Source organism: Solanum stenotomum, chromosome 3 (assembly GCF_019186545.1).
Source record: "Solanum stenotomum isolate F172 chromosome 3, ASM1918654v1, whole genome shotgun sequence".
NCBI classification, from domain to species: Eukaryota; Viridiplantae; Streptophyta; class Magnoliopsida; order Solanales; family Solanaceae; genus Solanum; species Solanum stenotomum.
The window spans coordinates 39,461,652-39,488,154 of NC_064284.1; the positions used below are offsets into that span (position 1 = coordinate 39,461,652).

The 26,503-nt window shown below is 35.3% G+C and overlaps 1 protein-coding gene across 1 annotated transcript; it reads left to right on the forward strand.

Moving 5' to 3' along the window:
- Positions 1–1,311: 1,311 nt before the first annotated feature.
- Positions 1,312–2,346, forward strand: LOC125859829 (transcription factor MYB35). Its single transcript, XM_049539664.1, has 3 exons — positions 1,312–1,448; positions 1,516–1,645; positions 1,728–2,346. The coding sequence occupies exons 1-3, from the start codon at positions 1,316–1,318 to the stop codon at positions 2,344–2,346; spliced, it is 882 nt and encodes a 293-aa protein (XP_049395621.1). The 5' UTR covers positions 1,312–1,315.
- Positions 2,347–26,503: the final 24,157 nt, after the last annotated feature.

Genomic DNA, 26,503 nt, shown 5'->3' on the forward strand with positions numbered 1-26,503 from the left:
TGATTGTTGTTATGTATGTTGGTTTGCATTTACTATGTTGTAGTCGTCTGTTTACATTCATTGTTTGGAACTAGCTGTGTGATCTTGCGAGTACACTATGATAGTGTACTGATACTGCACTTGCTCTTTCCTTATTGAGTATAGGGCATATTCAGATTGTTGATACAAGACCTCAGTTGAAAGAAGCGTGACTTCAAATCCAAGGATAAGCTACTCTTCCATGTTGTCATGAGTTCTTCTATCTTTTCTTATCCATCTTTTCTGGCAAAGACACTAGACTATTACTTCATATTTTTCTAAGTTTCGAGGTTGCATCCCCACTATCAATTACTTAGAGTTTGGTACAACAACTTATACTCTTAGGGATTTTTATTTCCGCAATTTTATTGTTATTGGTTGAGTTTATGGAGACTCAATTCTTTAGTTATTTCTAAACTGTTTTTCTTAGTTTTATATCATGACTTGGTGTAAGCAATGGTGTATTGGGTTAAGATTTGGGTTGGTAGTTAATTCTCTCACCATGTGATTTAGTGTTGGTGTCACTCATGACGGTCTGGATCGTAACAAAGATGACCAAAGGATATTGCTTCAACATGATTCCTAAAAAAAACTTATGTTAACCCTTATACAATTCTATTTTTTTGAGCATGGACAAAAATCAAAACTTATACTTCATACTTTCAACCTTTATATTTTTAAAACTAAACTAGTTATACTTCTTAAATTATACTCCCTCCGTTTCAACAATTTGAATTGACATCAAAAGCTCTCATTCGACCTTCATATACAAAGAATACTAACCAAGAACTCGAGACTTGATATGAATCCAAGTGGAGATTCTTTTTTAGAGCATAAGGAATAGCACACAAAAGATTGCCTGTAAAGACAAAGATAGAATTTAAACATAAGAAGCGGTGGATGCATGAGTCGATAATCACCAAGGAAGGGGGCAAGTAAATTTATTTATTCTATTTTGATTTGGCAAAAATTTAAGAAAGTAGAAGACTTTTGAATCTTGTAGTTGTTAAATTAAATATATGTGAATTGTACTAAAATATTATTATACTTTGTGGTGTTAAGCATGTAATGTGAAATGTCGAAATTAAGGAATTGCTAAAAAAATGAATTTAGAGACATTGGAAAAAGTGGTGTAAGTAAGAGCATGAAGAGAGAGAGAGAAGCATGCATAAAAAGTTTTGTTGATGAGGAGATCATGCAATTGTTGCTAAAAGGGAGCCAAATTACATGCATTTGATGCCTATAATATTGTGGCATGTCCAAAGTGCATTCATTACATCCGTCTTGTGTTTATGAAATGGGGCGTCCTCCTTGTTGTGACAAAGCAAATGTGAAAAGAGGGCCTTGGACTGCTGAGGAAGATGCAAAAATCCTTGCTTATGTAGCCACTCATGGAATTGGCAACTGGACCTTGGTCCCTCAAAAAGCAGGTATATATCAGTAGCTAATACTAATCAACTATCTCAAAATTGCAATTCTAACATCATTCATGTGCAGGTCTGAATAGGTGTGGAAAAAGCTGTAGGCTGAGATGGACCAATTATCTGCGTCCTGATCTTAAGCATGACAACTTCACACCTCAAGAAGAAGACTGCATCCTTGAGCTTCACAAAATCATAGGTAGCAGGTTAGTTTTCTAATTTTTACTTCCACATTCTTCTTCTTTCAACATATATACATTATATATTGATTTATTTTGTATGTTTAAGGTGGTCTTTAATAGCAAAGCAATTACCTGGAAGAACAGACAATGATGTCAAAAATTACTGGAATACAAAGCTCAAGAAAAAGCTAGTCAACATGGGAATTGATCCTGTAACACATAAACCATTTGCTCAGGTCTTTGCTGAGTATGGAAAAATTAGTGGTCTTCCAATTCAAAATGCAACTAATCATATCCAATTCTACAACAATACTAATCAAAATAACCAACTCTTTATCTTCTCAAATGAAACTAGTACTCCACATCACCACTTGCAACAAAACTACTCCACTCAAATCTACACAAGGGAGACTCTTCAAGCGCTTAGTTTTAGTGAAGTCTCATCAACAAATTCTTCTTTCTCTTCTCTGGAATCTCAGCTTCCATCTTCTTCGTCAACATCTACGTCTACTTGGAATGACTTTATACTGGAAGACCCTTTAACATCCTCAGGTACACACCAAACACAGGGGACATTTTTGTCAAACCAAGTTGAGGAAATGCAACCTGTTGAACAACCCACTTGTTGCCCTGCAATGGATTCATTTGTGGACACTATCTTGGCTCGCGACAAGCAAATGCTAATGGATTTTCCACCATTTCTAGATGTCTACCCCCATTATTGATTCTTGATATACATGGTGTTGCGATTTTAATTCTAGTTGGAATAATGTCAAGATGAATCCTTAATTTGCTTAGCCAGTTTTCAGTTTCCTCGACTTTTGTTCTAATAGTTACCATATGAGGTTTTCACTGTCCTTTTTGTCACAGACAAAGCAATGTTAGCCCTTTCAAGAATGAGTGTAACTGCAACATTCAGCATTAACACTTCCAAATCTCAAAACTCTAATCACGGTTTTAATGATTCCACCTGGTTAAGGCACACAAAGGTATGTGTGTTTTTTCTGTAACGGATACAATCAAGATCTGCTATATGATGTAAATTCTTCCATCTTGATCGATAGATCCACAATTATACTTGTAGAACCCACATTGAAAAGTGATCTTGTCAACTGTGAGCCTCTTCGCATTATAGTACTTGCAACAACTGATTTACAGATGTTGAACTGTATGCACCTTACACTTGGTTATGAAGATATCACAAATCCAACTCGACTCTTCCATATCAGAAATTCATCCAAGTAAATGCTCACTTTCTTGACAGTTTGTTTTATACCAATGCACTTAAACCAGAATTAACTATGACCGAAAAAGAATTGTCCACTGGTGCAAATTATGATATTATTATGACAAAAATAAGGTTCACCTAGTTGAGCCATGTACTTTTTGTGTAGTTTATTCAGAAGCCGCCTAACTGCTGATAATTGGTTTAGTCTATCTCTTTCAATCTTATACAGCACAACACATTTTCTCCTTATTTCCTTGCACCAAATTTACAAAAAATGTTATACCCGTCTGTGAGAGAAAGCTGAACCCTCCTTGTAATCTCTAATATATGGCTACCTGAATTGTCAGACCAAAATCAACGACGTTCTGTAATCTGCCTTTAAAAGATTCCATCTATGAATGTCCAAATCAATCTCAAAATTGTTTTCCCCCTGCAACAAAAGGTGTCAGTATGAACTTCAAGGATATGTGTTAACCACCCGTAAGTTCAAAAAATTTCAAGTGACAAAAACAAGTTTAGTGAATTTTGTATTAAAAATAGCAAGTTTGATATCCATTTGAGAAATTTACTCATGGACTCAGTATTAACGTATATCCAGAGAGCGTCGAAGAAAACATATGTTCTCCACCAAAAATATTGTCAGATTAACTTTACCAGATAAAATTCATGTTGAGGACGTGAGAGCACAGGCTTTTCATTGTAAGCATTCTTCTCGACTGCACTTAAATGAAGTTCCTCTAGGTTTACTACTCGACCCAAGAATTTTAATCTGTCTCTGAAGGGTACATTTTTATCATCACCAATTAACATCTCTCTTGCAAATATCAAGTAAAAAATAATAGTTAGTCAGTAACTTATTCAGAACCACAAAGTTGAAGTTTAAGTTTCAGAGAGATTGGAGAAAATAAACAAAAGCCTGTGTGAATAGCAAGGGCCTGAACGTGTTCTATTTATAAGGCAGTTACAAGTACATAACTCTTTAAATTTATATTTACAATAATATCCTTATCACTAACCCTCAATCTGAAGTGGAGGAACGAACATGAAGATTGACCCGAAACTCCTTGAATTTTGTAACAGAGACACCTTTCGTAAAGACATCTGCAAGCTATTGTGAGGTGGGAACATGAGAAACTGAAAGGTCACCTTGGGCAATCTTTTCACGAATAAAATGATAGTCCAAAGCAACATGTTTGGATCTTAAGTAAAAGACCGGATTATGTGCAAGATGGATGGCGCCAATATTATCACATTTGGCAAGAATAGGAGTGGATAGATAAATACCCAAGTCACAGAGAAGAAATTGTATCCATATAGCATCGGCAGTGGCAACAGCCAGAGCACGATATTCAGCTTCGGTGCTTGAGCACGCAACGGTTGGTTATTTCTTTGTAGACCAAGATATCAAATTACTCCCAAGGAAAATGCAAATTCCAGAGGTAGAGCGACGAGTTGTTGTACATCCCGCCCAGTCCGAGTCTGAGAATAGAGTTAAGGAGTTGGAAATTTATTTTTTCCAGTTGCAACCCTTGAGCAGGAGTGCCTTTAAGATAGCAGAAGATGCGCTTAACGGCTTGAAGATGAATAAAATGAGGTTGATGCAGAAATTGGAAGCCATATTTACAGCATATTGTATATCCGATCGTGTGATGGATAAATATTGAAGACTGCCGACCATCTTACGATACAGAGAAGGATCATCAAGAAGTTGAGTATCCACAGAATGCTAATCAAGCTTACTATAAAGAGGAGTTTGGACAGGCTTAACTTCGGCCAAATCAAATCGATGAAAAAGGTCCGATATATATTTCCGTTGAAGGAGAAGAGCCCCAGCAGTATTGTGAACTATCTCCACACCTAAAAAGCAATGAAGGGAACCAAGATCTTTCATTGCAAATTCAGCTTTCATGGAATTGATAAAATCATAAACAAGCCGCTGTGAGGATCCAAAAACAGCAATGTCGTCAACATAAATAAGAAGTATCAAAATAGAATTGTCTTGCCGAAAAGTGAACATGCTGTAATCGGAGGTAGATTGCTTAAAACCAAGGTCCAAAAGATAAGTTGCAAGTCGAGTAAACCATGCTCTAGGCGATTGTTTCAACCCATAAATGGCACGACTTAGCTTACACACATGTTGTGGATAATCAGAATGTTCAAAACCTTTGGGCTGCCGCATATAAACATCTTCATTTAGCTCTCCATGTAAAAAGGCATTAGATACATCCAATTGATGCATACACCAATTATTAAGAAGAGCCAAAGATAACACTACATGAACAGTGCTTAACTTGATAACAGGAGCAAAAGTTTCTGTATAATCTAAACCTGGCAGTTGAGAAAACCCATGTGCAACCAAACGAACTTTGAAGAAGTCTATAGAGCCAGTAGGACCATACTTAATCCGATATACCCATTTATTTCCTACTATATTCACATTGGGAGGTGGAGGAACTAATGTCCATGTATGATTTTGGACGAGAGCATTAAACTCTTCACTCATTGCATTAAGCCACCTGGTGCAGTGGAAACAGAGACATTGAGTGAGGGGAAAACACGTGGCTTTAGTGACCCGGTCATCGAACGAGTAACCATGACATGAGTACGTGGGTAGCTGGTTGAGAAAACTGATTATTTGAACATGCGGAATTTAGAGTCCTAGGAGAAGTTATAGACATGTTGTTAGGAGATACAGAGATAGAAGGGGAAGAAGTTGTATCAGACGTGGAGATAAAATCAAAGTTAGTAATTGGTGAAGCGCACATATCAGGGAACTAAACTGGAGAAAATATAGGAGGGGTAGTTTGTGAGGAAGGAACTGTAAGAGGACTAGGATTCACTGGAAATATAGAACTATACGGGAAAAAGGATTCTTGAAAATTTACATGACGAGACAGAATTATCCGATTAGTGGATGGATCCAAACATTTGAATCCTTTATGCTGCGGAGATACACCGAGAAATAAACAAGCTTTAGATAGTGGAAGAAACTTGTGAGCAAAAGAATGTGCAACATAAGAAAAACATAAACACCCAAAGACCTTAAGCAAATTGTAATCAGGTGGTTTACCATACAGTTTTTGATAAGGTGATGTAAAATTAATAATAGGAAGAGGAGTAATATTAATTAAATGAACTCGAAATAGAGAAGCGTCTGCCCAAAATGAATAAGGCATTGAAGCTTGAAAGAGAAGACAACGTATCTGATTATTAAGATGTCAATGCTTTCTTTCTACACGACCATTTTGAGCAAAGGTATATGGACATGAGAAACGATGAATAATTCCATGCTCGCTAAAAAAAGAACGGAAATGAGAATTGTTATACTCACTGCCACCATCTGATTGAAAATAAGAAATAGAGGAATGAAAAATGTTTGCGACCATGTTATAGAATTCTTTAAATTTAGCAAATGCCTCGGACTTGTTTCGCATTAAATAAATCCAAGAGTACTTGGTGTGATCATCCAGAAATAAGATATAATAACGAAAACCAGAATTTGAAGTAAAAGGAGCTTGCCACACATCTGAATGAATTAAAAGAAAAGGAGCAGGTGCAATATTAGGAGAAAGAGGAAATTGTAACTTCGATTGTTTTCCTAGATGACAAACATTACAACCAGAATTTCCAGAAGAGGAATTACAATTAATGAAACCCCTACGAACTAAAGCTACAAGAGAACGTTCCCCTGGATGGCCTAAACATTGGTGCCAAAGATATGAAGGTGAGACGGCACTTGAGAGAGTAACATGACAGGAGTGACGGGAGGTCGAGCAAACAGGATAGAGAGAGCCATTATTCTTACAATGGAGCAAGACTTGCTTGGTCTTCTTGTCCTTAACAAAAAAAACTAGATTCAGTGAATGGAATGAAATAATTATTGTCGACACACAAGTGGTGAACGGACATTAGATTCTTCTGAAGAGAAGGAACATATAAAACATTATTTAATCGAAGAGGCTTAGAAGATGTCAGAAGAAAAGAAGTGCTAGTAGATAAAATAGAAAGAAGATTACCATTGACAATCATCACCTGTGACAAACCACTGTAAGGAGATGAAGAGGATAAAAGGGATGGATTGTTCGTCATATGTGCAGAAGCACCAGAATCAGGATACCATACTGATGGTTGTACCTCCTCCAAATTCATAGCGGCAAATGACTTTGGTAGTAAATTGGGAGCATAGGAATGATTGAAACAATTCCTACACTCCAAAGCAGTATGATTAAAGTGGAAGCAGATTTGACATTGTTTAGTCGAGGTGAAAGGAGGTCACCCGAGAATTCCATCAACCGAAGAAGAAGGGCGAAAGTGTGGTTGAAAACCAGCCCAATGAGGAGAAAAAATAGAGCGAGAAGAGTATTGATTTCGACCTTGACCCTGGCCTGATCGACCACGACCACGGCCATTATGGGATCCTCTTGGGTATTGATTAGCATGAGATGAATTTGAAGAAGGAGGTTGAGAAAGTGGTGGTGCTTGAGCGGAAGCCACTAACGCAGTGTGAGATGTAGAATCTTCATTGTTTGTCGCATTAATATGTGTTTCTTCAGTAAGTAACAATGGACGTAAAGCGAGAAAGGACGGAAGTGTTCCTGTCACATTTAAACCAAAGAAAAAGTATGATAAGAAGGTGGAAGTCCCTGCAATGCTTGGGTTACTAAATCATCATCAGTAACCGGTTTTCCAACTGCTCTAAGTGAACAGGCAAGTGAATGCAGTTGTTGGAGATAATCCTCCATGGACAGGAAACCTTTTTTAAAATTCTGAAATTTTGATTTCAGATGAATTGACGAGGATGAAACCTGATCTAGGTAAAGGGAAGCAAGAATATCCCATGCCTTCTTGGAAGTGTCGCAAGCGTAGTTGAGAAGTGAGTCAAGAACCGGAGGGGAGAGAGTGGCATTAATCCAACTTAGAGTAATTGTGTCGCATTGAATCCACAAACGATACTCATCATGAGTTGAGGATGGGCATGGAATAGATCCATCAACCAAGGGAAGAAGATTGTGGCTTTTAAGAACGGTAAGAAAACCTTTTTTCCAAGTAAGATAATTAAGATATGTAAATTCAATAGGTACAAAACCTTTAATGCTTGAAATAGTTGGAGGAGGATTTGGAAGACCCAAAGAGGAGTGACACGAGACGACTTTGAATTGAGGAAGAAGTTTGAGCGGAAGTAGTTTGAGAAACCATGGTGCTCTTGATACCAAGTTGAAGTTTAAGTTTCAGAGAGATTGGAGACAATAAATAAAGGCCTGCGTGAATAGAAAGGGCCTGAATGTGTGCTATTTATAAGGCAATTACAAGTACATAACTCTTTAAATTTATATTTACAATAATATCCTTATCAAAATATCATTAAGTAAACAGTACTAGTTATACTAACAATAATAAACCTAACTAAGGAGAAGGTAATTTTTTTAAAAAAATCAACTGATGTTAAAGGGAAATTCACCGCCATACCTGGATACTTTCTTGAAAATGGACTGGAAGTTCTTCTGAAAGCCTGAAGTAGAAAACAAACTCATCCCTTCACCATTATGTTCATTTTGGAAGATTGTGGGTGGGTACAACGATATCTAAAATAAGAAAATTGTCAATCATTAGTACCAAGACCTCCTCCGTAAAAGCATTTATCTGCTTCTAAATTCTGGTTACTAATGGAATTCATTACTTGAACGAACTAGATCTTGTCAAATCATATTGAATATTTGACGATACAGTCGGTCCTTGTTTACCAACAGTACATTGTCTAACCAAATCCAATCGGGTAGATTCATCCTCTATTTTTTTAAATTGTTTTCTTGTTTCATTATCAACTTTTGTAAAATGTCAGTTGATTGAAGATATTTTATTTAATTGACAAAATGTCGCTACATCTATAATTCCAAAAGCTTGACCATAGAATAGAGTCAACATTCTTTCACAGCTTCTTGAACAAAAGAATGGTGATATATACACATACACAAGTATGAGAAAAATCTGTCTATACCTGAAGATTTACAACAAGGATGCGCAATGACTAGTGAGGAACTACGCAATGGTTGGAAGTTCTACAAAACATGGAATAAGATCAATTTTTTGCGGTGATAAGAATACATCAACCCCAAAAGGATAAAATGCAGCATAGTTTGGAGCAAACTCTTTCTTCTTATCCCTGAGAAAGAATTTAGAGTGACTAAACTTAATATTCATCAATTGAACAAAAGTAGCACCATGAATTCAAATCTTTAGAGGAACTAAACTTGATTTTCATCAATTGAACATAAGTAACACCGTTAATTCAATTCATTAGAGGGACCAAACTTGATATTCGTCAATTGAACATAAGTAACACCATGAATTCAATTCTTTAGAGGGACTAAACTTGATATTCATCAATTGAACATAAGTAACAACATGAATTCAATTCTTTAGAGTGACTAAACTTGATATTCATCAGTTGAACATAAGTAACACCATGAATTCAATTCTTTAGAGTGACTAAACTTGATATTCATCAATTGAACATAAGTAACACCATGAATTCAATTTGAGTAAGAAAATACACTAGAGTTGGTACAAAATCTCGTAGACCATCTCCAACTTACCTCTATTTTAAACTCTATTCTCTATAATTGGAGAGTAAAATAGAGAATAGACACTCCAACCTCCCTCTATATCACTCTCTATTCTTCATACTGAAAAGGACCAAAAATAGTCTTGAACTATTCAGAAAGGTTTAAATATACCCTCATTCACCTATTGAGCTAAAAATAGCCCTCACTCCACCTTTTTGGTCCATTTCTATCCTTAAAATGGACCAAAAAGGTGGAGTGAGGGCTATTTTTAGCCCAATAGGTGAATGAGGGGTATATTTAAACCTTTTCGAATTGCCCAAGGGTATTTTTTACCCTTTTCCATTCTTCATATTTAAAGAGTTGAACAGAATTACTATGCACACTCTCTATTTCGCTTTTTAAATATTTTATTGTTATTTATATTATTTTAATGTCATTAATTAAATATCTAATATTCATAATTCTTTTAAAATGTAATATAATATTTTAAAAAATATATTATTTAACATATACTACTTTCATCCCATATTAATAGTATTTTAATTTTTTTTTCTAATTTTCGTCAATAATATAATTTGATTTTATTATTAATTTTCACTATAAAGAATACATAAAATTAAAATCATAAGATGAAAAAATTAATTTTAAAATACAATACATAACATGATAATTTAAATACATGAAAACAATACAATAATTTGAATACAAGATACAATACAATACAATGAAAATACATGACAATTAATTTATCACATAAATAATTTAGTAATCCGGTAGGTCGTTTCCATATTCAGCACGAAAAAAATAGGGCATGATCCAGAGAATTGTTGCGATTGTGGTTGTGATTGCCGATTTATTTTTTCAATTATTTGTTGTTGTTCTTGTTGCATGTAATCGCATGCAACAATAAAATAAGAATGGAATTAAGATATGATCCAGAGAATTGTTGTCAATTATAGTTATGTTATTTAGAAATTTAAAATAAAATATAATTTTATATTAAATAAAATATTTTAAAAAATAAAATTTTATACCACATGAAAATTTTATAAAGTAATTATTTGGAAAAAAAGAAAGAAAAGATTTATATTATGAAATAAGAATAAAATAAAAATAATAATATAAATATTGAGGAAAGATAAAAAGATTCTTTTTAAAGAGTAAAATAGAGAATTGGGTTGGAATTGGTTGTTTGAAAAAATAGAGAACTCCATATTTGAAGAGTAAAATAGAGTTCAAGGTTGGAGATGCCCTTACCTAAAGAATGTTTTAGCTAGCACCAACTCTAAGCTCTCGTTTGGCCATAGATTCCCAAATATTTTTGGCAAATATTATTTGGGTGAAAATTTGGATGAAATTTCACCACGTGTTTGACCATAGTAGTTGGGAACATATTTCACTTTATTAAGAAATATGATTTATACCCATAAGCTTTTAAAACTATCATTACTTCCACAACAAATCTATTGAATCTTCGTTGCAACAAATAATAAGTAGTGTCCATGACACTGGAGCAATGTAGTAGTTCGGAGTGAGTGCAACAAATATCATTCCATATATTGTGTAGTAGACGAAACACTTGACTTTTTATTTCGTTTTTTTAATAAATGTATAATAACTTCTAAAAAAAAGTAATACTTTTGTGTTATTCTCCCTTTTTTGTATTTTATAAATTTCGAAAGATAATCTTTCTCATTCAACTAATCACACTAAAATGGGTCAACTTGCAAAGACTTCCTATATAAATGCATTTTCATGTAGCACATAAAATGATCTAAGTGGTCAAGTAAGAGAGGGGTACATGTCCTGGATTGACTCAACTCTTGTTTCGAGTCTCACTAAGTCAAATACATGTGATGCAAATAAGCGGACCCTAATAGGGATAACCATGTCTATGTTTCAATTTTTCTAGTTTTAAATCGAAAGGAAAAATGTGTCTAGACTGGCTTGTCCGAGTGGAAAACTTGTGCCAGTGAGGGGTAACTTATCGGTAGCAACAATATTCCGACTTCATTGTTGGTCCAACCCCGCCTAACATGTGTATCTAAAAATCTTTCATTGGGTATCAAGACACTTCAGCTTTATCTAAATATAAAGTAGGATGCATAACTTCATTTTTGTGAATGTGCGTGAAGTGTTTTCAAAGACTCAAAAAGGTGCGCGGGAGAAGACAATTGAATACAATTCAACAATATAAAAGCGATAAATGAGAAGCAAGTAGCACATTAGTCCATCAAGCATGATATATCCAAAAATAATAATAATTAAATCAAGTAAAAAATAATATAAAAAAGCTCGAATTCTGGTTAATCTCCAGCGGAACCGCTATCTGTCACACCCTTTTCTTCGCACAACGGTAAGGATTTTTCCAATTTAAGTGACAATATTGAATAGGAATTATTTTAATTATTATTTTTTCAGAGGCACCTTACTTTTTTATCCCTAATCAAAAGGAAATGACTCTTTATTTTGGTCTGGGAACTAGAAATTCAGGTAAGGAATTTTGTTGACCGAGGAGAAGGAATTAGGCATCCCTCGAGTCCCGCGGTTCTAGCACGGTCACGTTTATTGAATTATACTTATCTTAAAATTTTCTTTTGGATACATTATTACAGGTCATTATTTGTTAGCATTTTTTATTGTTGAACCTTTTATTTTATTTGGTCTTAACCTAGATGCGTAACTGCATTCTTGGTCTTGACATTTAGAGATATTATTGTCTTTTTATGTCGCACCTAATAATTTTATCTATAAGTCTCTACTTTAAATTAATGAAAGTTAACTATACTATTAGACAAGGTGCGTCACCACATCCTTTAGTTTACTTTTTAATGTCTCAAAAAAGATGTGTAACCACATTCTTAATTGAAACAAATATTTTTAACGTGCCTAAAACTCATCTAGTATTAAAAGTGATTGCTCTTATTTTAGTGAATTATATTTTTTATTGTTGAACTTTTTATTTGGTCTTAACCTAGATGTGTAACCGCATTCGTGGTTTTGACATTTAGAGACATTATTGTCTTCTTATGTCACACCTAATAATTTTTATCTATAATTCTCTACTTTAAAATAATGAAAGTTAACTATATTATTAGACAAGGTGCGTCACCGCATCCTTGAGTTTATTTTTTAATGTCTCAAAAAAGATGTGTAACCACATTCTTAATTGAAACAACTATTTTTAACGTGCCTAAAACTCATCTAGTATTAAAAGTGCATACTCTTATTTTTGTGAATTTTAGACAACAAATCTTTTCATTCCATTATTATATTAATTGATTATATTTTTAATTAAATTAATCTACATATCAAAGGATTCAACCAAACCAAAATAGAGTAAATTTAAGTTCAATAACATAACCCATTGTTTATTTATTGGGTAATGACTCATTTATCCAAAAATACATAAATTAAAATGGACAATTGACATCGACATTAAGCCACAACAATGACATAAAATAGTGGCTTAGGCATAACAAAATTGAATAACAACAAAAAATAGAATTCTTACATAATAATAGGATTTATTCATCTTTTAGAGATTTACACTAAGAAATAACATAAATATAACTCAAGAGGTCAATATTCATTTCAATCAAATTATGAATGAAACAAAACTATAAGAAAACATATCACATAATTACATCAAATCCCATAAATAAATTAAAGAAAGAAGGTAAAGTTGAACCTTAAATGAAGAGATAAGAACCGTAAAATCTTGACCGAAACTCGATTAGAACGCTCACAAATCTTTTTTTTGGTGTGGATGTGTGTTGTATTTTTGTTTTCGTGTGTTGTAGTAGTTGGAAGGAAATTAAAATGTTTGGATGTTGTTTTCTCTTTTCCTGTACGTATGTATGTTGGTGTTTTTGTGTAAAGTATTGTATAAATCGGGGTGTGTTTGATTGGTGTTGCTCATTGTGTATATCAGTGTATAGTGTGAGGGAGTGGAAAATGTGGGTGTGTTGTGTGATAATGGGTAAGGGTAGTGGGGTAAATTTGGGTGAAAATGGGTAGATTAATAAGGTTAAAGGGTTAGTTTAAGTTAGTAATTGTTTTTAATTAAATTATATAAAAAGAATATTAACTTATTTTCTTGAACTACTAAAATATAAAAAAGTTAAACAGTGTTGGGTTTTGGGGCCCTTTTCCCTTCCTATAGGGATAAATAAAAGTCCAAGGTTTTGGGTCTTCCTTTCTTTCCTTTGTGGATAAATTTTATCCAAATTTGACTAGCCCACTTTGCTCATAAGCTCAATATTATGGTGCATATGTAAGACTTTATTGTAGGTCTTATTTTGAGAAGAATTACAAGAGTTTGAGAGCAGTCTTATAGAGAGAAAAGTGAGAAAGTGCAGATTTTCGCACAAGCACTAGCAACCAATTTCAAATCGCGATTTCTGCTTCGTTTCTTATACGATTGAGTTAATTTTTGGACAACTTGTTCCTTTCAACTTGATCTTTGATTGGGACTTGAGAGAGAGTGAGTTGGAGTCTTATAGCTCCAGAATTTAGCTTGTGAACAGTAGTTGCAAGTTTGGTGTTTTTGCTTCTTTTATTTCTCTAGTTTTTAGTGCTATCTTGAAGTTGTGTTGCTCATTGGTTGACACTTTGTAAGTGAACATTTTGGAGAACACTTTTGTAACTCGTGTTGATTTTAGTTGAGCTTTGGCCTTGTGATTTTTACTCTTTACACCGAAGAGGTTTTCCACGTTAAAATTTGGCGTGTCGTGTGTTGATTTATTTTTCTTGCTTGGTTGATTTCTTTGCCGCCGAAACAGTTTTTTCTTGCATTATTTTGTCTTCTTTTGGTTCAAGTAGAAGGGAAATTTTTTACTTGAGTTTTCTTCCGTTATAGCCTTGTCGTGCATATTTATTTAGTGCTTGCCTTTCCCAACAAAGTGTTATCAGAGCATTTGGTTGTTGTTGATTATCTATTTGAATGATGGAGTCAAATATGAGCAAGATGATTTATTTGAATGGTAGTAATTATAGATGAAAGATCTTCTAATTGTCAAGAAAATGCATCTACCTGTGTTTGCTTCTAATAAACCCGAATCTATGAATGATGAGGATTGAGATTTTGAGCATATACAGGTTTGTGTCTATATCAGACAATGGGTTGAAGATAACGTGAGAAATCACAGTGTTAGTGAGACACACACTAGAAGATTATGGGATAACAAGAGACGATGTATGCTTCGAAGACTAGCAACAATAAATTGTTTTTGTTAAAACAATTGATGAACATCAGGTATAAAGAGGGCACTCCTATTTTTGATCATATTAATGATTTTCAGGGTGTTCTTGAAAAGCTATCAAGAATGGGTGTAAAATTTGATGAAGAAATACAGGGACTATAGCTTCTTAATACTCTACTAGACTCTTTTTGAAACTCTTTGAGTTTCTTTGACTAATTTTGCTCCCAGTGGTGTTGTGACCATGGAATATGCTAAGAGTGGTGTCTTGAATGAAGAGATGAAAAGAAGATCTCAAGGCTCATCTTCTTCTACTTCACACTCTAATGTTTTGGTTACTAAAGACAGGGGGAGAAGCAAGTTCAAAGGTCAGAATGACAAAGATAAAAGTAGAGGAAAGTCAAAGTCTAGATTCAAGAATGTTACATGTGACTATTGCCACAAGAATGGGCATATCAAGCAATATTATTTCAAGTACAAGAGAGATATGAAACAACAAAAGAAACAAGGTGATAATGAAAATCGTGTTGTTGTTGTTGCTAACGATGGCCTATTTGTTTCTTGTGATAAAAATGTCGTCAATCTTGTTTGCGATAAGTCGAGTTGGTTTGTGGATTCTGGTGCTACTTCTCAAGTCATGCCCAGGAAGGAATTATTTTCTTCTTATACTCCAAGTAATTTTGGGATGTTGAAATTGGGCAATAATCACGAGGTTGCGTTTCTTGGTATTGGGACTGTTTGTTTGGAAAATAAAATAGCTCCAAACTAGTTCTCAATAATGTCAAGCATGCTCCAGATGTTCACTTGAATTTGATTTATATTGGACACCTTGATGATGAGGGTTATGTTAATACCCTTGGTACTATCCAGTGGAAACTTGCTAGAGGTTTAATGGTTGTAGCCCATGGTGACAAGTTGTCTAACTTGTGCATTTTTCAGGGCTCCATTCTCAGAGGCTCAGTAAATGTGGTGGAGAATGATACTTCATCATTGTTATGACATAGAATACCGAGTCATATGAGCGAGGAGGGGATGGTCAATTTGTCCTAAGAAGAATTTGCTTTCTGGAGTAAAACAAGCAAAGTTGAACAAGTGTGTTCATTGCTTAGCCAGTAAACAGAAAAAAAGTCTCTATTCAGAGTCATCCGCCTTCAAGAAAGCTTGATTTACTAGAGTTGGTACATTCTGATTTATGTGGTCATTTTAAGGTAAAGTTTCATGGTGGTGTACTTTACTTTGTGACTTTTATTGATGATCATTCGCTCAAACTCTGGGTATTCTCTCTGAAGTCCAAGGATCAGGTACTTGATATGTTCAAGAATTTACAGGCCATGGTTGAGAGATAGACAAGGAATAAATTGAAATGCATCTGTTATGATAATGGTGGAGAGTATATTGGTCCTTTTGATAGATATTGCAGAGAGCAGGGTATTCGGTATCAGAAAACTCCTCCAAAGACTCCTCAGCTAAATGGTTTAGGAGAGAGGATGAATAGAACTCTTGTTGAGAGGGTTAGATGTATGCTTTCAGATGCTAAGCTACCAAATTCCTTTTGGGACGAAGCACTTAATACTGCTGCCTATGTTATCAATTTATCTCCTACTGTTGCTTTCAATAGTGATGTTCCTAAAAGAGTTTGGTCTGGTAACAATGTTTCTTATGACCATCTTTAAGTTTTTGGTTGTAAAGCTTTTGTGCATGTTCCTAAGGATGAGAGGTCAAAGTTGGATGTTAAAACTAGGCAATGTATCTTTGTTGGTTATGGTCAAGATGAATTTGGCTATCGTTTCTTTGATCTAGTTGAGAAGAAACATGTTAGAAGTCGTGATGTTGTGTTCTTTGAAGACCAAACAAATGAAGATCTTGACAAACTTGAGAATATTGATTCTCAGAGTAGTGAGAGCCAAATTGATGTTGATCCATTTCTTTTGACTATTCCACAGGTGAAAATCTTCAAGTTGATATTGAAGATGGTGATAATATTCAGAATGACCAGTATGCCATTGATGCACCAGTGCAAGACGATGAAGTTGGTCAACAACCAACTATTATTGATGCTCCAGAGAGTTCTCTCTAAAGATCTACTAGAGAGAAAATACCTTCATCTCGTTATTCTCCCAATGACTACTTACTCTTGACTTACGGGGGAGAACCTGACAGTATTGATGAGGCCATGGAAAGTCAAGAAAAAGAAATGTGATTTGATGTTATGGAGGATGAAATGAAGTCTCTACATGATAATCAGACCTTTCATTTGATTATGTTACCTAAAGATCGAAAAGCTTTGAATAAAAAGTGGATTTTTCAGGTGAAACATAAAGATGGTAACCCAGTTCCACGGTACAAGGCTAGATTAGTTGTGAAGGGTTTTAACTAGAAAAAGGGAATTGATTTTGATGAGATATTCTCTCCAATTGTGAAGATGCCATCCATCTGTGTGGTTCTAGTTTTAGCTTCAAGTCTGGACTTGGAGGTTGAACAAATGGATGTTAAAATTGCTTTTCTCCATGGTGACTTGGATGAAGAAATTTAGATGGAGCAGCCGGAAGGCTATGAAGTAAAAGGTAAAGATAATTATGTTTGCAAATTGAAGAAGAGCATGTATGGTATAAAACAAGCTCCAAGGCAATGGTACAGGAAGTTTGGTTCTTTTATGAGTCAGCAGAGTTTCAAGAAGACTTCTTCAGACCATTGTGTTTTTGTGCAAAAATTCTTTGATGGTGACTTTATTATCGCTTTGCTTTATGTTGTTGACATGTTTGTTGTTGGTCATAATGCTTGCAGGATCAAAAAGTTGAAGCAAGAGTTGAATAAGTCTTTTGCTATGAAAGACTTGGGACCAGCAAGACATATTATTGGCATGCAGATTGTCCGTGATAGAGATGCCAAGTAGTTGTGGTTGTCACAAGAAAAGTAAGCTAAGGTTGTCAGTACATCTTTAGCTATGCACTTCAAATTAAGTACTAGACATTGTCCATCCAATGACGGTGAGAAGGAAGAAATGAAGAAAGTTTCTTATGCTTCAGTTATTGGTAATTTGATGGATGCAATTGTGTGTACAAGACTAGATATTGTTCATGTTGTTGGTATTGTTAGTTGTTTTCTTTCTACTCCAGGAAGGGAGTATTGGAATGTTGTAAAGTGGATTATAAGATATCTTTGTGGTACTTCTAGTCTGAGTTTGCGTTTTGGTATAGGGAATCCTATTCTTTGTGGTTACACTGATTTAGACATGGCTAGTGATGTTGATACTCGTAAGTCTACTTCAGGCTACTTGATTACTTTTGCAGGGGAAGTTGTGTCTTGACAATCTAGATTGCAAGAATGTGTTGTTTTATCTAGTACAATGGTTGAGCTTATTGCAGCTGTTAAAGCTTGCAAAGAATTGATCTGGATGAAGAGAGTTTTGGGGGAACTTGGTTGTGCTCAAGAGAGGTATGTGCTTTATTGCGACAGTCAAAGTGCTATTCATCTTGGCAAGAATTCCACATTTCATGGTCGGTCTAAACACATTGATGTGAGGTATCATTGGATTCAAGATTTGTTGGATTCTAAGTTGCTTGAACTGGAGAAAATGCATACCAATGATAATGGTTCCGACATGATGACTAAAACTTTGCCAAGACGAACGTTTCAAGAATGTTGCATGATCGCCGGGATGGCAGTTTCCTCCACATAGTCGGTAGGGGAAGAATTGTTTGGTTTGGGGCATTTTTCCCTTCTTATGAGGATAAATAAAAGTCCAAGGTTTTGGGTTTTCCTTCCCTTTCTTTCTGGATAAACTTAACCCAAATTTGACTAGCCCACTTTGCCCATAAGCCCAATATTATGGTGCATATGTAAGACTTTCTTTTAGGCCTTATTTTGAAAAGAATTACAAGAGTTTGAGAGCACCCATATAGAGAGAAAAGTGAGAAAGTGCAGATTTTCGCACAAGCCCTAGCCAATTTCAAATAGCAATTCTTGCTTCGTTTCTTATCCGATTGAGCTGATTTTTGGACATATTGTTCCTTTCAACTAGATCTTTGATTGGGAATTGAGAGAGGGTGAATTGGATCCCTATAGCTACAGATTTTAGCTCGTGAACAGTAGCTGCGGGTTTGGGGTTTTTGCTTATTTTATTTCTCTAGTTTTTGGTGCTATCTTGTAGTTTTGTTGCTCATTATTTGGCACTTTGTTGGTGACCATTTTGGAGAACACTTTTGTAACTCTTGTTGATTTTAGTAGAGCTTTGGCCTTGTGATTTTTACTCTTCACATCGAAGAGGTTTTCCACGTTAAAATTTGGCATCTTGTGTGTTGATTTATTTTTCTTGCTTGGTTAGTTTTGTTTTCTGCCCAAATAGTTTATTCTTGCATTATTTTGTGTTTTCTTGGTTCAAACAGAAGGGAAAGTTTTGACTTGGATTTTCTTCTGTTATATCCCTGTCGTGAACATTTATTTTGTGCTTGCCTTTCCCAACTAAGTAATATTAGAGCATTTGGTTGCTGTTGATTATCTATTTGAATGATGGAGTAAAATATGAACAAGATGATTTGTTTGAATGGTAGTAATTATCGTACTTGGAAAGGCAAGATGGAATATCTTCTATTTGTCAAGAAAATGCATCTACCTGTGTTTGCTTCTAATAAACCCGAATCTATGAATGACGAGGATTAGGAATTTGAACATCTACAGGTTTGTGGCTATATCAAACAATGGGTTGAAGATAATATGAGAAATCACATTGTTAATGAGACACACGCTAGAAGCTTATGGGATAAGCTTGAGACATTTTATGCTTTGAAGTCTGGAAACAATAAATTGTTTTTGTTGAAACAATTAATGAGCATTAGGTATAAAGAGGGCACTCTTATTTTTTATCATATTAATGATTTTCAGGGTGTTCTTAACCAGCTGTCCGGAATGGGTGTAAAATTCGATGAAGAAATACAGGGATTATGACTTCTTAATACTTTACCAGACTCTTTTTGAAACTCTTTGAGTTTCTTTGACTAATTCTGCTCCCAGTGGTGTTGTGACCATGAAATATGCTAAGAGTGGTGTCTTGAATGAAGAGATGAGAAGAAGATCTCAAGGTTCATCTTCTTCTACTTCACACTCCAATGTTTTGGTTACTGAAGACAGGGGAGAAGCAAGTTCAGAGGTCAGAATGACAAAGATAAAAGTAGAGGAAAGTCAAAGTATAGATTCAAGAATGTTACATGTGACTATTGCCACAAGAATGGGCATATCAAGAAATATTATTTCAAGTACAAGAGAGATATGAAACAACAAAATAAAGAAGGCGATAATTAAAATCGTGTTGCGGTTGTTCCTAACGATGACCTTCTTGTTTCTTGTGATGAAAATGCTGTCAATCTTGTTTGCAATAAGTCTAGTTTATTTGTGGATTCTGGTGCTACTTCTCATGTCACGCCAGGAAAGAATTATTTTCTTCTTATACTCTAGGTAATTTTGGGATGTTGAAAATAGGCAATAATCATGAGGTTGCGGTTCTTGATATTGGGACTGTTTGTTTGGAAAGTAATAATGGTTCCAAACTAGTTTTCCATAATGTCAAGCATGCTCCAGATGTTCGCTTGAATTTGATTTATGTTGGATACCTTGATGATGAGGGTTATGTTAATATCATTGGTGCTGGCCAGTGAAAACTTACTAGAGGTTCAATAGTTGTAGCCCGTGGTGACAAATTGTCTAACTTGTACGTTTTTCAGGCCTCCATTCTCATAGGCTCAGTAAATATGGTGGATAATGATACGTCATCATTGTTATGGCATAGAAGACTGAGTCATATGAGCGAGAAGGGGATGGACAATTTGGCAAAGAAGAATTTGCTTTCTGGAGTAAAACAAGCAAAGTTGAACAAGTGTGTTCATTGCTTAGCCGATAAACAAAAAAAAAAATTCTTTTCAGAGTCATCCGCCTTCAAGAAAGCTTAATTTGCTAGAGTTGGAACATTCTGATTTATGTGGTCCTTTTAAGGTAAAGTCTCATCGTGGTGCACTTTACTTTGTGACTTTTATTGATGATCATTCGCGCAAACTCATGGTAATCTCTTTGAATTCCAAGGATCAGGTACTTGATGTGTTCAAGAATTTTCAGGCCTTGGTTGAGAGACAGACATGGAATAAATTGAAATGCATCCGTTCTGATAATGGTGGAGAGTATATTGGTCCTTTTGATAGATATTGCAGAGAGCAGGGTATTTGTCACGACCCAAGGGTACCCCTAGATGTAATATGGCGTACTTGTCCCCGAAGGGGTCTCATACAACCCCTTAGCATATCATAACATAAGATAATATAAAAGTACAAAAATATAAAAATTTTTATCCATACAATCGAAGTCTTTTCATAAAATGCAAGCAGAAGTCTTTTTCTAAAGCTTTGTCTCAAACCATCTGAACTCAACTTGAATTAAAAGCTTTGGGACACAGCCCATACAATAGTCTCATGACATGAAAATAAAAGACATAAAGGAAATAGTGAGTTTGTCCTCGAAGCTATGAGGACTCACCAAATCTTCAACTCCCTTGCTCCTTAGACACCTATATCCAAGAATATAACTCAAGTCTCCAAACCCTAATTTGATTAGAATATAGGCAAAGTATGCGTTAGTACAAAATTTACTAAATATGTTTGCTATCATAATCATAAGAACATAAGACAAGGGTTAGTCAATATAAGACATAATCCAAAATCATATGAAATACTTATGAAACATAAACTATAAGCATAAGAGACAATATCATAATAATAAGCAAAGTCTCAAACATAAGCATCATATAAGAATTATCCAACTCTTTAGTCATCTATACCATAATAGAACTACTCTCAAGTAACCTAAAAGCATACATGTGCAATGCATGAATAGTATCCCATAATACCACCCACGCCAAGTATCCCTTTTTGGTCATCTTAATCATAGCATATGTGCATAGTCAAGTCTTAAGCTTTTCTATCATAAGGGCACTATACTCCTAAGTAACCTCAAAGAACACTTGTGCAATGCATGAAAGGCATCCCATAATACCCTTCACACTAAGCATAACCTTGAAGTCATACTTACCCTCTTTTGGTCTCATTATTAGCTTACTTGATATAGACAAGGGAACTATCACCTTTAGGAAATCATATCATGGAAGGTAACTACAGAAACAATCCATCAAACATACACCATAAGCATAAAACAATAGCATATTTATCTCATAGGTCACTATAACATAAAAGGAACACAACATAGATACCTTCAAATCATACTTGTGTAATGCATAAGTAAGATCCCATACTCTTACCCATACTAAGTAAAGCTTCTTAAATACCCATAGTTCACAACTTATATTCTTACTTATACTACTACACTATTTGGGACATAAGCCTTAACCGACATAGACCATGTGAGCTAACATGGAATTCGGTGTCTACTCCACACCGAAAAGAGGTTGCTCTACTTGCCGAGGGTAGAACCATACTCTTAGCTTGGGTGAAACCAATAGCTAAGTAACCTATGTGGGAACATAGTTATGGGATAATGAGATTACTTCTAGAAACTCACCCTCTACTAACGAAGGAGCCTCCAGCTCATGAGACTTCTTCTAGAAACCTACTATCTACTAACGGAGGAGCTTCCATCTCATTGTCAATATCCGCTCGATGCTAAGCATTAAGTCCCATTGAGTTCAAATTAAGTCTTGACTTAAGTTCATATTTGTGGAAGAATGTCTTGACACTCAATCCAACATAACTCATACTACAACTTATTAGATCATGCGTGAGCAACTATCACCATCCATGACCTATTTATGATGGCTCTAGAGCCTTTGATTCAATTAGGTGAGACTAGTCTTCCAACCTTAGAATCACTACATGTGACAAACCTTTCACATTATATCATATTCATGCATGAGTGTGTATATGGAATTAACCTTTCAACAACACTACAACTAGGTCATGAGCATATTCACTTTACTCTCAAAGTGTCTCTAAAGCATGTACTAAACTTCATACAACATGCACACTATCATATCTTGCCCCTTTCTAAGGTCAAAATTCATATTAAATCAACACATGTAGAATGACTACATTAGACATGGATATATTCATAATTCAAGTAGTTCAATTAATACAAGCCAAATCTCATACTTCACCTCCTTGAGGTTCAGTTCTTACTTTCCATCATCCCACCTAGGGTTCAAGCACTAGACATGGATACCCTCCTAACCCATGTGATTCTATCACTTTATACATCCAAACCTTCATGAGGTAAATTAGGTGGTAAGGTCTTATCATAACCATTCTATCTAATAGTCTACCATTATCTCATAATCTTCACTCTTGGAGCCTTAACATACATAATTCATCACATTGGATTTTCCCTCAAAACCCTAGAACCATCACTTTGTGAGAACCCCTTTCATGTTAAGTTCATACTCATGCCTAATATCATGTCTAGAATTCTACATTAGACAAGGATATCATCATGACTCAAGTGATTCTATCACTTCCTACCATCTATTATTCATAAGGGGAATTAGGTATATAAGGGTCTTTCATCACCCTTCTATTCATTAGCCTTCTATTCACATGTAGATTTTACTCTCAAAGCCTTGGCATCTATAGTTAGTCATATTAGCTTTACTCTCAAGCCTTAGTGATCAACATTCATGACTACAAGCCTTATTCTCAAAGCTTCACTTCTACAATCAATATTCATACCTAGTTTTCAAGGTATTCTAATCATATTCTTCCTTACTAGGTGATTCTAGTGATAATTCATCATAAAGGTTCAACTTCAAACTTTACAAGTCAAGATCCATCATATATGATAAAGTCTAGTTCAATTCATGTCTATATGTTACTAACTTTGAATAATTACTACACATGACATTGATTTTAGAAGATCAATTCTAATTTTTCAACTTCACCTTTCATGGCATAAACCCACACAATATCAAATTCATTAATTAGACTAGGGTTAACCATAGAAATCACATAAATTCATCGTAATAGCATAATTCAATGCTAAATTATTCATAATTAGGTATTATCCACTAGATTAGAATCATACCTAAACACTATCCACAATGTTAGAAGAAACCCTAGCTAGAATTGGGTTTTGACTTCACAATTGGGGAAAAACCTAGGGGGTTCTATGGGTGGAAGAACCCATAGATGATTAAGCTAACATACCATAATTCAAAACCCTAACCAAACTTGAAACAATGGAGGAAAATCTGCCCTACTTCCTTCTCTTCTTCTTCTTCTTCTTCACTTCTAGAGAGAGAATTATTTAGAGAGAATTTGGGGTCTTGGAAGAATGAACTAATTGACTTAGTTTAGGAATCTATTAGACTTATATAGGTGGTTTAATAACTAACTAACCGACCTCTCTTAAATCTTAACTAATTACTAATTAACCCCTAAGCCCCCAGCTAAAAACTAACTCACTAAAAATCTGCCCCACTCACGAAACCCCCACCCACGGACCGTGTGTGGGTCTATGAATCATGCTGCACACTCGTAGGTGATAGAGTGTGGCTAAATGTTGTAGGTAAGTGCAGGCCTTGACCCATGGCCCCCACCTATGGGGCATGGGTCCACCTACGGGGCGTGAGTCCCATCCATAGGTGGCCCATTTTTGGGCAGCTTTTAGGGACTATTTTGGGTCCCCCTCAAGGACCCTTGGTCCTTAGGGAGTCGTACCTTGATTCCCTAACCCTAAAACCCTTATTCTATGTACGAGAATTATTTTGACGATTTTATCCATCACATCAAACTCTAAACCTCTAGCACAAGGCTCTAGAACTCTCTAGTTTAGTTCACCAGTTTACGGGTATTACAGTATTTGGCATCATAAAACCCCTGCGAATACTCCCCAGCTAAATGGTTTAGTAGAGAGGATGAATAGAACTCTTGTTGAGAGGGTTAGATGTATGTTTTCAAATGCTAAGTTGCGAGATTCCTTTTGGGAAGAAACACTTAATACTGCTGCCTATGTTATCAATTTATCTCCTACTGTTGCTTTGAATGGTAATGTTCCTGAAAGAGTTTGGTCTGGTAAGAATGTTTCTTATGATCATCTTAAAGCTTTTGGGTGTAAAGCCTTTGTGCATGTTCCTAAGGATGAGAGGTCAAAGTTGGATGTTAAAACTAGGCAATGTATCTTTGTTGGCTATGGTCAAGATGAATTTGACTATCGTTTCTTTGATCCAGTTGAGAAGAAACTTGTTAGAAGCCGTGATATTGTGTTCTTTGAAGACAGAACAATTGAAGATCTTGACAAAGCTGAGAAAGTTAATTCTCAGAGTAGTGATAGCCTAGTTGATGTTGATCCAGTTCCTTTAACTACTCCACCAGGTGAAAATCTTCAAGTTGATATGAAGATGGTGATCATATTCAGAATGACCAGTATGCCATTGATGATCTAGTGCAAGACGATGTAGTTGGTTAACAACCAACTATTATTGATGCTCCAGAGAGTTCTCTCAGAAGATCTACTAGAAAGAAAATACCATCATCTCGTTATTCTCCCAATGAGTACGTACTCTTGACTGACGGGGGAGAACCTGAGAGTCTTGATGAGGCCATGGAAAGTGAAGAAAAAGAAATGTGGTTTAATGCTATGGATGATGAAATGAAGTCCCTACATGATAATCAGACCTTTGATTTGGTTATGTTACCTAAAGATCAAAAAGCTTTGAAAAGCAGGTGGGTTTTTCGGGTGAAACATGAAGATGGTAACCCAGTTCCACGGTACAAGGCTAGATTAGTTGTGAAAGGCTTTAACCAGAAAAAGGGAATTGATTTTGATGAGATATTCTCTCAAGTTGTGAAGATGTCATCCATCCGTGTGGTTCTAGGCTTGTCTGCAAGTCTAGACCTGGAGATTGAACAGATGGATGTTAAAAATGCTTTACTCCATGGTGACTTGGATGAAAAAATTTATATGGATCAGCCAAAAGGCTATGAAGTCAAGGGTAAAGAGAATTATATTTGCAAATTGAATAAGAGCTTGTATGGTCTAAAACAAGCTCCTAGGCAATGGTACATGAAGTTTGGTTCTTTTATGAGTCAGCAGGGCTTCAAGAAGACTTCTTCAGAGCATTGTGTTTTTATGCAAAAATTCTATGATGATGACTTTATTATCGTTTTAATTTATGTTGATGACATGCTTGTTGTTGGTCATAATTCTTGCAGGATCAAAAAGTTGAAGAAAGAGTTGAATAAGTCTTTTGCTATGAAAGACTTAGGACCAGCACGACAGATTCTTGGCATGCAGATTGTCTGTGGTAGAGATGCCAAAAAGTTATGGTTGTCACAAGAGAAGTACATTCAGATTCGTAGATTTAACATGGACAGAGCTAAGGTTGTCAGTACAGCTTTAGCTATGCACTTCAAATTGAGTACTAGACATTGTCCTTCCAATTATGGTGAGAAGGAATAAATGAAGAAAGTTCCTTATGCTTCAATTGTTGGTAGTGTGATGTATGCCAATGGTGTGTACAAGACCAGACATTTCTCATGTTGTTGGTATTGTTGGTCGTTTTCTTTTTAATCCGGGAAGAGAGCATTGGAATGCTGTAAAGTGGATTATGAGATATCTTTGTGGTACTTCTAGTCTAATTTTGGGTTTTGGTACAGGAAATTCTATTCTTTATGGTTACATTGATTCAGACATGGCTGGTGATGCTGATACTCGTAAGTCTACTTCAGGCTACTTGATTACTTTTGCAGGGGGAGTTATGTCTTGGCAATCTAGATTGTAAAAATGTGTAGCTTTATCTACTACAAAGGCTGAGCTTATTGCAACTGTTGAAGCTTGCAAAGAATTAATCTGGATGAAGAGATTTTTGGGGGAACCTAGTTGTTCTCCAGAGAGGTATGTACTT